The 12,892-nt window shown below is 47.5% G+C and overlaps 1 protein-coding gene across 1 annotated transcript; it reads left to right on the forward strand.

Annotated features, from left to right (window-relative positions):
* The first annotated feature begins 705 nt into the window (after positions 1–705).
* Positions 706–9,992, forward strand: PSMB3 (proteasome 20S subunit beta 3). The gene is made up of 6 exons (XM_053363109.1): positions 706–832; positions 3,173–3,357; positions 4,676–4,783; positions 7,160–7,337; positions 8,359–8,453; positions 9,775–9,992. Exons 1-6 carry the CDS (start codon positions 830–832, stop codon positions 9,821–9,823), a joined length of 618 nt encoding a protein of 205 aa, XP_053219084.1. The 5' UTR covers positions 706–829; the 3' UTR covers positions 9,824–9,992.
* Positions 9,993–12,892: the final 2,900 nt, after the last annotated feature.

The following is a 12,892-nucleotide window of genomic DNA, read 5'->3' on the forward strand; positions in this document are numbered from 1 at the left end:
TAGATGGCAACGCGTGTTACTTATCTTTCTTAGCTCAGCACAGTTTATACCTGAGTTTTTTTATACGTAAAAACACATTGTCGGTGTATGCCGGTGAATGGAATACAGTACAAGGCAACAAGGGCATAATATCACAGGCAATAATGAAAATATTTCACACGGTAGGGATATAGCTATATATATATATATATATATATATATATATATATAATATTTTTCCAGACGAAGCGCAGAATGTGATCCTGAATTTCCCCCTGGGGCTGGGGACTAAAATCGATACCCATTCCAGATAAAAACATTAGCAGGGTTGCAATAACACTTGTAATGCAGAAGATATTATGGATAAAATGGAGAGAGACATAAAATTTGGACGAGGAAATAATATGCAGTTGAAAAGGTTTATAACAGGACCGATGGGAGGGGAAGGTGGGTAGTGTAGAGATTCGGAGAAATCTCTAAATATGGGTATGTATTTTGTATTGTTATAACTCTGCACTTGTAAAATATAAATAAAAATTTTTTTTGGGAAAAAATCCATTGCGAACCCGGAAGCTATCTCTGCACGAGAGAAGATGCGTCTCTATTTTTTATCTCTACGTGCGAGTGTGCTGCGCGGGAGGAGGAACCATGACTCTTCACATCCTTCTGCCGACCGCCCCGAGGGAAGAGGCCGAGCCTTGACTGACGGCGCCCAGCTACCCAATGGGAAGCGGCGCGGGTGGCGACGCTAGCCAGTGGCAGGGAAGCGGAGGCGGGCCTTAGCGGCAGCGAGCGACGGGAAGCGAGAGGAGCGCGGGGATAAGGGCTCGTTTTCCTACCAGCGTCCATCATGGTGGGTTCTAAAGGGGAGCTGCGATTGGGGGGGGGAATGACCAGCGGAACGGGGTGCCACTGGACCGAGGTGGTCGAGGCGCTGATCGGCCGCTCCTGGCTGAATCCCGCCTCTCCCAAGATGGGAGCCCTCGGCCAGGCTCTGGGTGCGAATCGCCGGGGGACGAGGGAGGGAGAGGCCGGGGAAAGGCGGCTCCCCTTCCCGCAGATCCGGTGGGAAAGAGGAGGGTGGGTGCGCTGGGCTCTGGCCTAATCCAGCCCGGGATCGTCCCCGGGCTCTGGTAGAAGCGATAGCGAAAGTTGGCCCCCGTCCAGTGGTTCCAGGTGCCCGCCTGGGGTTTGGGGAATTGAGGTTTTCTTTATTGTCCACATAGGGGCACATGGGACTGACTATCTGGAAAGGTAGTGCATCTGGGACAGAGTTTTCCCCAAACTTGGGCTTGCAGCTGGTGTGTGGTTTTCGGACGACAGTTCCCATCATGCCTGACCACTGGTCCTGCTATAGCTAGGGATGCGGGTGGTGCTGTAGTCTAAACCACTGAGCCCCTTGGGCTTGCCGATCAGAAGGTTGGAGGTTCAAATCCCTGTGATGGGTGAGCTCCTGTTGCTCTGTCCCAGCTCCTGCCAACCTAGCAGTTCGAAAGCACACCAGTGCAAGTAGATGAATAGGTACTGCTGTGGTGGGAAGTTAAACAGCATTTCCATGCGCTCTGGTTTCCGTCATGATGTCCCGTTTAGTCATGCTGGCCACATGACCCAGAAAGCTGTCTGTGGACAAACGCCGGCTCCCTCAGCCTAAAAGCAAGATGAGCGCTGCATCCCACGTACCTATGGCCAAGCACCCACATACCTACGAGACCACCTCTCCTGATATGCCCGGCGGAGGACCTTAAGGTCCACAAATGACAACACTTTGGCGGTTCCAAGTCGCAAGGTGGTTAGATTGGTCTCAACTAGGGCCAGAGCCTTTTCAGTACTGGCCCCGACTTGGTGGAATGCTCTGTCACAAGAGACTAGGGCCCTGCGGGACTTGACATCTTTCCACAGGGCCTGCAAGACAGAGCTGTTCCGCCTGGCCTTTGGTTTGGACTCAGTCTGACCCTTATGTTTCCTTCCCCTTATGGTTTTGATCCACTTTTAATATGAGGCTGCATTTTAAATTGTATTTTAACCTGTATTTTAAATTGGTTTCCCCATTATGTTTTTATTGTAATTTTACTGGCGTTAGCCGCCCTGAGCCCAGGGAGGGCGGGATATAAATAAAGTTGTTTTTTATTATTATTATTATTATTATTATTATTATTATTATTATTATTATTATTATTTATTATCCCATAGTCACCTTTGACTGGACTTAACCATCCAGGGGTTCTTTACCTTTACCTTATAGCTAGGGATGATGGGAGTTGTAGTCCTAAAACAGCTGGAGGCCCACTCTTGAGAAAGAAGGAAGATTCTGATCCTAAGCGTCTGCTGCCTTGAGGGGATATCTTTGGGAGAAGAAAAGGCCAAGGAGTGCAGAAATCTGGAGTGGGGTCCCTAACACAGTTGGGCGGCGCCTTATATGCTTCTTTCTAACTACAACTGCATGGGACGCGGGTGGCGCTGTGGGTTAAACCACAGAGCCTAGGACTTGCCGATCAGAAAGTCGGTTCGAATCCTCACGACGGGGTGAGCTCCCGTTGCTCGGTCCCTGCTCCTGCCAACCTAGCAGTTCGAAAGCACGTCAAAGTGCAAGTAGATAAACAGGTACCACTCCTGCGGGAAGGTAAACGGTGTTTCCGTGCGCTGCTCTGGTTTCGCCAGAAGCGGCTTAGTCATGCTGGCCACATGACCCGGAAGCTGTACGCCGGCTCCCTCGGCCAATAAAGCGAGATGAGCGCCGCAACCCCAGAATCGGCCACGACTGGACCTAATGGTCAGGGGTCCCTTTACCTTTAACCACAACTGCAGCCAAGCTGGTGCCGAATGTATTGCTCTGCTTTCCTCTGGATTTGATCAGCGAGGCAGAGGGGGGGGGGGTCTTGTCGTCCGTGCAGCCCAGGACCTCCATATGCGCTGCACAGTCTTGTTCCCCAGGGAAGTCACTTTGGTGTTGCTAGCACAGCATTTTGACTTCGCCCCCAGAGGCGCACTCTATTCTAACAACATTTGGAAGAAAGTGGGAACCGTGTCAGATCTCTGACACACTTTCCTTACATGTGTGTAGTTGACCGTCCTACCGAAGAGGCTCCCACTTAGTGGTCTGACTTGGAAAATCTCCATCTCGGTGAAAAAGTGTTGCCAAATTGGTTTCTTAATAATGTTGACTAACCAGCCTGCCTTCTCCCTCCTTTCCCAGTCTATTATGTCCTATAACGGTGGGGCCGTAATGGCCATGAAAGGGAAAAACTGTGTTGCCATTGCCGCTGACCGGAGGTTTGGCATTCAAGCTCAGATGGTGACTACGGATTTCCAGAAAATTTTCCCAATGGGAGACAGATTATTCATCGGTTTGGCTGGACTTGCCACTGATGTTCAGACAGTGTAAGTATTTGTTCTTGCTCAAAGCAAGAAAATTGGTGTTGTCCAGTGCTAGAGGCCTTGGGAACTGTTTTGGGAGGTTCGTGGCTAGATTTTTGTGAATTGCTGCTCTTTCGGTCTTGGTATCCCCAACTCTTCCAAAATGGAAAGAGTGGCTCTCTTGGCAAGGTTGCTTTGAAGTTGCGAATATCAGAAAATGTTTTGGAATATCAGAAAATACAGATAATGTTTTGTAGTTTTTCTCATCACCTGAGCTGTTGCACAGGGACAGTTTTTTTCAGAGGCAAAAATTCCCTGCAGCTGAGCATGTTATAGATCACCAGCACACACGCATCCTGTGAACTGAAGGTTAAAATATTCAGTACCTTGAGGGTTTGTTTTTGTTTTGCTTTTTTAAAACACAGAAGCCAAGTTCCTAGAAGAATGAGCTACATTTTCCCCTCTTAAAACAGAGATGGGAAACTCTAGATGTTTTTGGACTCCCAATTCCCATTATCCCCAGCCAGCATGGCCCATGGTCAAGGATGATGGGGTTTGTAGTCCAGCAATAGCTTTGTCTTAGAACAGTGCAATTTTGAATTGAAACTCAAATCAGATCAAATGCAAACATGTTTTAGGAATGGCTTATTAAATGACATTGCCAATTTTTTTTCACGGGGTGTGTTTAAGATCCATAACAGACACATTGCCATTAAATAATCCACACACCCACACCCAATTCTTAGAGACAATAGGTTGGAGGTTCTAAATTTAAGCTGAAGTTATCAAATTGTGAGTACAGTGGTACCTCGGGTTAAGTACTTAATTCGTTCCGGAGGTCCGTTCTTAACCTGAAACTGTTCTTAACCTGAAGCACCACTTTAGCTAATGGGGCCTCCTGCTGCCACCGTGCCGCCGCAGCATGATTTCTGTTCTCATCCTGAAGTGAAGTTCTTAACCCGAGGTAATATTTCTGGGTTAGTGGAGTCTGTAAGCTGAAGCGTATGTAACCTGAAGCGTATGTAACCCGAGGTACCACTGTAGTAGAGAAGTCTGGGCTTCCAGCCGGTGCCAGTTTTGCAAAGTACTTGCATAGATCTGTGTTGTATCCTGCAACAACTAAGACTATGATCTTGGTCTTACAAAAAAAATCAAGCAAGCATAAAGGAAACGAGATTACTCAAATTAGTCCAAAATTCTCCAATAAACAACTACCCGCCATGCAATGGGGAGCAGTTGCAGAATGTCCTGAGATATGTACATTGTTCTTTCTCAGCCACCAAGTGGAAAATGGATTTAGGGCCTTAAAATGGAATAAACACCAGTTTTTGTCTCTTAACAGCGCTCAGAGGCTCAAGTTCCGGCTGAATCTTTATGAGCTGAAAGAAGGCCGGCAAATCAAACCGCAGACCCTGATGAGTATGGTGTCTAACCTGCTGTATGAGAGACGGTAAAGGATTTAAAAGAATTGCATTTCAGCTAAGAAGTTCAGTAACATTGGGGGGGGTGAATGCATGGGATTGAACTGAAGATAAATCCTAGAACAGACTGAAGCCCTAGCTGCAACTGAACTCCTGGAATCTCTGCTGGCTGGTGGTTCTGTTGAAGCACTAGTTTGATTTGGAAGAGACAAGGAGGTCCTGTGGCCCATCCCTCCTGCTCAAAGCATCCATCCTGTGGTCCTGTGGCCCATCCCTCCTGCTCAGAGCCCGTGTGGTGTAGTGGTTAAGAGCAGTGGACTTGTAATCTGGTGAACCGGGTTCACTTCCCCGCTCCTCCACATGCAGCTGCTGGGTGACCTTGGGCCAGTCACACTTCTTTGAAGTCTCTCAGCCCCACTCACCCCACAGAGTGTTTGTTGTGGGGGAGGAAGGGAAAGGAGAATGTTAGCCGCTTTGAGACTCCTTTGGGTAGTGATAAAGCGGGGCATCAAATCCAAACTCTTCTCTTCTTCAAAGATGGGATCATTCATCTGCCAACCCCCTCAAATTGTCAGGGAATGGTCTGAATCGGAGGATGGGAAATGCATTCTCAGGTAGATCAGCTTGTCTCTGAAGAGGAGGAGGGGGAAATTTCACCTCCCCCTCTTTCCAGCAGTTTCAGGAGCAGAGAGAGAGACAGACATGGGGCAGCTTTGACAGGAGTTGCCTAGTTACGAGATAATGGAAAGAGAAACAGAAGGGAGGGAACAGCCAGCAGAGATGTCATTAGAGCAGCGGTTTTCAACCTGTGGGTCCCCAGATGTTGTTGGACTACAACTCCCATCATCCCTGAGCTCTGGCCTTGCTAGCTGGGGTGATGGGAGTTGTAGTTCAACAACATCTGGGGACCCACAGGTTGAGAAAGGCGGCATTAGAGAGTGAAGGGGACCCTCCCTCTCCAAGAGCGAGGAGGTCCATCCATATTAGAGAACAAAGAATGCAGAGAGGAGGAAGAGGAACTTCCCATTAGCGTCCAGGATGTTGCTGGGGATGGAAGCGGGAGAATTTAGTGTAGCCAACTGCTCTCCCTGTGGAGAGATGTGGATTTCTGCATGCAGCCAATTCAGATGACTGAATTAAAAAGGACTATAAAATAAAAAAGGACTATAAAATGGGCTGGATGAATTCCTAGCCGGAATTAAGATTGCTGGAAGAAATATCAGCAACCTCAGATATGCAGATGACACAACCTTGATGGCAGAAAGTGAGGAGGAATTAAAGAACTTTTTAATGAGGGTGAAAGAGGAGAGCGCAAAATATGAAGCTCAACATCAAAAAAATGAAGATCATGCCCACTGGTCCCATCACCTCCTGGCAAATAGAAGGGGAAGAAATGGAGGCAGTGAGAGATTTTACTTTCTTGGGCTCCATGCTCACTGCAGATGGTGACAGCAGCCATAAAATTAAAAGACGCCTGCTTCTTGGAAGAAAAGCAATGGCAAACCTAGACAGCATCTTAAAAAGCAGAGGCATCACCTTGCCGACAAAGGTCTGTATAGTTAAAGTCATGGTTTTCCCAGTAGTGATGTATGGAAGTGAGAGCTGGACCATAAAGAAGGCTGATCGCCGAAGAGTTGATGCTTTTGAATTCTGGTGCTGGAGGAGACTCTTGAGAGTCCCATGGACTGCAAGAAGATCCAACCTATCCATTCTGAAGGAAATCAGCCCTGAGTGCTCACTGGAAGGACAGATCCTGAAGCTGAGGCTCCAATACTTTGGCCACCTCATGAGAAGAGAAGACTCCCTGGAAAAGACCCTGATGTTGGGAAAGATGGAGGGCACAAGGAGAAGGGGACGACAGAGGATGAGATGGTTGGACAGTGTTCTGGAAGCTACCAGCATGAGTTTGACCAAACTGCGGGAGGCAGTGGAAGACAGGAGTGCCTGGTGTGCTCTGGTCCATGGGGTCACGAAGAGTCGGACACGACTAAACAACAACAACATAAAATATAAACTTCCCGTAATTCTTGTCTGTGAAGTTGCCGAAGGGAGGGTAGGACTCTGCACACCTGACACAAATCAATACATATGTCAGGCCAAAAGCAGGTGTACCGCAAAAAGTGCTCTGGGTAGCTCTAGCAAGCTATGTCTGAACTGGAGGGGCTGGGGAGTTCTGCCCTTCTCTCCAGATATTTGAAGATCTGGCCAATTCTAAGCATAACCTAAACTTGTCTGCTTAGGCATCCCAACGGAAATGTGATTGGACGTATTTTCCTGCTGCTTCCCCTTTTCTCGAAGTTGCGTTTGTAATAGCTTTTTTTTAGCATAGCTTTGTCATGTTTAGATGGTGTTTGGGACGAGTTTACTGAATGGATAGCTAACACGCCTTTTCCTGCTGTTTTCAGGTTTGGACCTTACTACACGGAGCCCGTGATAGCCGGCTTGGACCCGGTCACGTACGAGCCCTTCATCTGCTCCTTAGACCTGATCGGCTGCCCAATGACAACGGAGGACTTTGTGGTCAGCGGGACTTGCGCAGAGCAGATGTACGGCATGTGCGAGTCCCTGTGGGAGCCAGACATGGTAAGAGGGATGCCGCCTTAGCCAGGAGCACACAAGAAGCACGGGCATGAGTCTTTCTGCTTTCATTACCTTGGCAAGGCCAAGATTTTGTGGGGCTGCCTCTAAAAACGGCTGCTCTCGCTAATGCACAGTGCCTCTTAACAGTGCTGAGGGCCTTCTGGTGGTTCCCTCACTGCGAGAAGCAAAGCTACGGGGAACCAGGCAGAGGGCCTTCTCAGTAGTGGCACCCGCCCTGTGGAACGCCCTCCCATCAGATGTCAAAGAGATAAACAACTACCTGACATTTAGAAGACATCTGAAGGCAGCCCTGTTCAGGGAACATTTTGTGGCATTTTGATGTATTTTTAATCCTTGTTGGGAGCTGCCCAGAGTGGCTGGGGAAACCCAGCCAGATGGGTGGGGTACAAATAAATAATAATAATAATAATAATAATAATAATAATTATTATTATTATTATTATTATTATTATTATTATTATTATTATTACCGGGCCTTTGGCTGATTAAACACACCTTTGGGGTGTGTTTGTGGGGTGTGTGTGATTGCTTTGTTTTTGTTTCGTTACGTATTTTGTGCTGTCATTTAGTATTTTTATGTTGTGAACCACCCTGTGATCTTTGGGTGAAGGCCAGTATACCAATTTTAATAATAATGATGATGATGATGATGATGATGATGATGTTGTAATCCACCCCACCTCACGTGTTGTCAGATTACAAACTTAAGGGCCTTTAAAAGACTAAAAATTACAATTGTCAGATTAAAACTTAAGGGCCACGTGATCTCATTCCTCCTCATGAATCATAGAATCATAGAGTTGGAAGAGACCACAAGGGCCATCGAGTCCAACCCCATGCCAAGCAGGAAACACCATCAGAACACTCCTGACATATGGTTGTCAAGCCTTTGCTTAAAGACCTCCAAAGAAGGAGACTCATGCAAAGCTCGTTCTAGATACAACACACCTAAAGGAATTCCAAGTGCAAGTCAAGGGTTTCTCTCTTCCCCTCTTGAATGCAGGAACCAGACGACCTCTTTGAAACCATAGGCCAAGCCATGCTCAATGCTGTGGACAGAGATGCCGTGTCAGGCATGGGCGTGATAGTTCATGTCATGTAAGTATGCTTTTGGTTTGTTGTGATTGGCTCTTTTTTTCAGTACGTTTGCTGCAAAACATGTCCAAGAGGTTGCTTGATCTTCATGGCTTAGCTGCAGGGAGAGTAGCTCTCTACTTACCAGCCTCAAGGCTGACCCAAAAAAATGAGTCCCATGGAAGTGATGAAGCTACCGTATTTTTCGCTCTATAGGACGCACCCGACCATAGGACACACCTTGTTTTAGAGGGGGATAACAAGAAAAAAGGACGCGGGTGGCGCTGTGGGTAAAAGCCTCAGCGCCTAGGGCTTGCCGATCGAAAGGTTGGCAGTTCGAATCCCCGCGGCGGGGTGCGCTCCCGCTGCTCGGTCCCAGCGCCTGCCAACCTAGCAGTTCGAAAGCACTCCTGGGTGCAAGTAGATAAATAGGGACCGCTTACCAGCGGGAAGGTAAACGGCGTTTCCGTGTGCTGCGCTGGCTCGCCAGAGCAGCGATGTCACGCTGGCCACGTGACCCGGAAGTGTCTTCGGTCAGCGCTGGCCCACGGCCTCTTGAGTGAGATGGGCGCACAACCCCAGAGTCTGTCAAGACTGGCCCGTACGGGCAGGGGTACCTTTACCTTTCCCTAACAAGAAAAAAAAAATTCTCCCCCTCTCTGCTCAGTGCCCCTTCAGTGAAGCGGCAGGAGAAACGGAGCCCCTTCCATTTCTCCTCCCGCTTGGCTGAAGGGGCGCTGCGCAGCTCTCCCTCTCTGCTGAAGCCAGGAGAGTCTTGCTCTCCTGGCTTCAGCAAAAGGAACCTGAAGCCTTCGCAGCGCAGCACGAATTCCCGCTGTGCTCCGGAGGCTTCGCGTTGCTTTCACTGAAGCCTGGAGAGCGAGAGGGGTCGGTGCGCACTGACCCCTCTCGCTCTCCAGGCTTCAGCGAAAGCAACGTGAAGCCTTCGGAGCACGGCAGGAGCGCTCCCACTGCACTTCGGAGGCTTCACGTTGCTATCGCTGAAGCCAAGGAGCCTGCATTCGCTCCATAGGACGCACACACATTTCCCCTTAATTTTTGGAGGGGAAAAGTGCGTCCTATAGATTGAAAAATATGGTAATTTAGTTTCCCCTCCTGCTTGGGGGTAGGTTTAGAGAGCAGCAGGCATTCCTGCTTGCACCAGTGAGAAAATGATTGGCATCTGCGACAAGGGAGCTGGACTAACCTAGCTAAGCTCCTTGTTTTTCTAGTGAGTGGCCGATGCTTGACGGAAATTCCCCAAGAGGTAAAAATATAATTTACACTCTGGGCATCAGTGTGAGATTTCACCTCCGTTTCTCCTCCTCTTTTCTCTCTTCACCAGTGAAAAGGACAAGATAACTACCCGAACACTGAAAGCTCGTATGGACTAAGCAAAAGGCACAGTTGTTTTGGGATGCTCAATATTTTACTTGACGTTATCTTAGCAGCTGGAATGCTCTTCTGTTAAGAAAACCGTATATGATTTTGTTGTCAGAGCTCAAAATTATATATGATGGAAATGAGATGTATTCTTGGCAGAATAAATGTTTTCACTAAGAATTCTACTAGGTTTTTCATTTATAATACACAAACTTTATCACTTCTGAAAACAGTAAGCAATAAGGTCATTAAGAAAAATCCATTCGAAGATGATTACAGTGGAACCTCGGTTCTTGAACATTTCGGCTCCCACATGCTGAAAACCCGGAAGTAAGTGTTCCAGTTTTCGAAGGTTTTTCAGAAGCCGAACGTCCAGTGCGGCTGTCAGCTATTGTTTCCAGGGCGCCTGCGCCAATCGGAAGCCACGCCTTGGTTTTCAAACGTTGCGTAAGTTGAATGGAATTCTGGAACAGATTACGTTTGAGAACCAAGGTACCACTGTCGTGTTTATCAAGTTTCAGCACAAAGCAGTATTCTGGGTAAATTATTGGTATGATAACATTAAAGAAACTTGGATCTTCCACTAGCCCAGCTGTCAACCTTTTCATAGGTTATATTTCATCATATTTACATATTTCAAGACCACTGAAAGAGGTAATTTTGAAAATCCCCTGAAGTCTCTTGCAAGATAGTCTTCATTTTTAAACGTAAGGGTAGTTTTTATTGAGGCTTTTTTTTGTCTCACGTACAGAATATTCCTTATTTATTATGTTGCAAGTCCCACCAGAACTACAGAAGGACTGGAGTTAGATGATGATGTAATAAATGAAAATCTGCCCTGATTCCCTTTTGGGGGACACCAGAGCCCTATTAGAGTCCTTTGCAGGTTCTCCATCGGTCGGAGAAAATAACAGAGGCCAACCAGAGAATATGGAGAAGCAAAGCAGCAAGTAAGCCTGATCTTTTTTGAACTGTTGCAACAGGGTGCTCCCCTCACTCGCAGAAAAGGAGGAGGACCTAGAACAAAGGTGTGCCCGCCCTTATATAGACATTTTAAATTGACCGCCCTGGAGTCCAAGACCACCCCTAGACACATCATACATACATCACAGAAGGGGTGTAGCTCAAGACCACCCCCCCCAGATACATCATACCTACATCACAGAAAGAGTGGTCTACAACAGAAATCTGAGTGCGTTGTTTACCTCCTGTCTGGCAGGTTACCTGTTAATGCTCACTTGATTGGATACCCTGGGGAGCCTGGCCAGTCTTTTGTAATGATAAATACTTAGTTCCTGAGCCAGGTCACAGGCTCACCCTATTCATACACAGACATACCCTTAAGACAGGATTTGTGAATGAAAAGACCATGGGGAGGCTTTTCAGTTTTCCTTGACCTTGCAGAGAAATCATTTGGTCAGTTTGGGAGTCAAAATGGTTTTCAGGGCTATTTTCCTGTGCTGCTTCAGACATGTGGTTTATATTTATGTACATGTTTGCTTGGTACATTTATGAACACTTATTATATATATAAGACCTTAATTTATTTTATTTCAGTGACCTTACAGGGCTTCTGTTCATCGCACACATAAGTGAAATTGCATAAATTTAGGAGTATCCTCCAAAAAGCCTCTAAACACACATTTCCCCCCTGCTGTCCTGCTCTCTTTCCCTCCACACAAATCGCTTTTCAACTAGGGTTGAAGCTCTGGGGCCAGCTGGAGGACGTGGGGGAAATCTGGGGCTGCTGCTGTTCTAACCCATGCATCAGCTATTAGGTGGGGAGGCTGAGCAGCCTAAACAAAGCCCTGCTGTGCCTGAGGTCTCTGGGGTTTCCTTTGCCTTGACTGACCTCTTTAGGCTCCTGGTAGGATGCAGGTGGCGCTGTGGGTTAAACCACAGAGCCTAGGACTTGCCGATCAGAGGGTCGGCGGTTCGAATCCCCGCAACGGGGTGAGCTCCCGTTGCTCAGTCCCTGCTCCTGCCAACCTAGCAGTTCGAAAGCACGTCAAAGTGCAAGTAGATAAATAGGTACCACTCCGGCGGGAAGGTAAACGGCGTTTCCGTGCGCTGCTCTGGTTCGCCAGAAGTGGCTTAGTCATGCTAGCCACATGACCCAGAAGCTGTACGCCGGCTCCCTCGGCCAATAAAGCGAGATGAGCGCTGCAACACCAGTCGGTCACGACTGGACCTAATGGTCAGGGGACCCTTTACCTAGGATCTCCTCACAAGCCACAAGGACTCTCCAGCTCTCTCTCACGCCATAAGAATATGATTCTATTTATTTACGTAATTATTTCCCAGCACTCCACGTATATGTGTTCACGCGTAAATTGGGGGGGGGGGCAGGGTGCCCGTCTAGAACTTCCTGCAATGTCAAGTTCATTTTTCTGTAGTTCTGATTGCTAGCAGGGAAGCCTAGAGTAAGTTTGCTCGGAAGTGCAAAATGCCTGCTAGCCTCTGATAAAAACAGATTCAAAAGCCGTTAAGTTTCAATTTCCTTTGAGGCAGCATGCGGAACAAACAGATGAATTTTAACGGGATCAACAGATCAGATCCCCTGAAGCTTTAGTCATTTCAAGCTAATTATCTGTTAACACACAGGTGGGCTTTGCTCGGAATTCCTCTAAAACCTAAAGCGGTGAAGTTAGTTCACTTTTGGATCTGGAAGAAAAGGAAAGATGGTCTACGTTTCTGGCATGTTTTGAGCCTCGCAGAAAGGCCATATCCCTATGCCAGGGCAAGCCATGGTTTACTGAGCACAAATGAATCGTGCATTTTGCTCCTACCTCCCCACAGGCACTGAGAGAAACCAGAGGTGGTGATTTGTTTTGCTGAAAACAAGCCACAGTGCCTTGAGAACAAACCTCGCCAACGCAGCCACTGGGAGGAAGCAGAAGATGGGAGAAGGCAAAAGCCAGTCACTGGCACATTGGCTTACTGCAGACTGTTTTGCTGGGTGGGCCAAATAAATAACAAATTAATTAATTAATAATAAATTTATACCTCAGCCATCTGGCTAGGTTTCCCCAGCCACTGTGGGCGGCTCCCAACAGAACATTAAAAACACGATAAAACAT

The sequence above is a fragment of the Podarcis raffonei genome, chromosome 13 (genome assembly GCF_027172205.1).
Source record: "Podarcis raffonei isolate rPodRaf1 chromosome 13, rPodRaf1.pri, whole genome shotgun sequence".
In the NCBI taxonomy this organism is placed as follows: domain Eukaryota; kingdom Metazoa; phylum Chordata; class Lepidosauria; order Squamata; family Lacertidae; genus Podarcis; species Podarcis raffonei.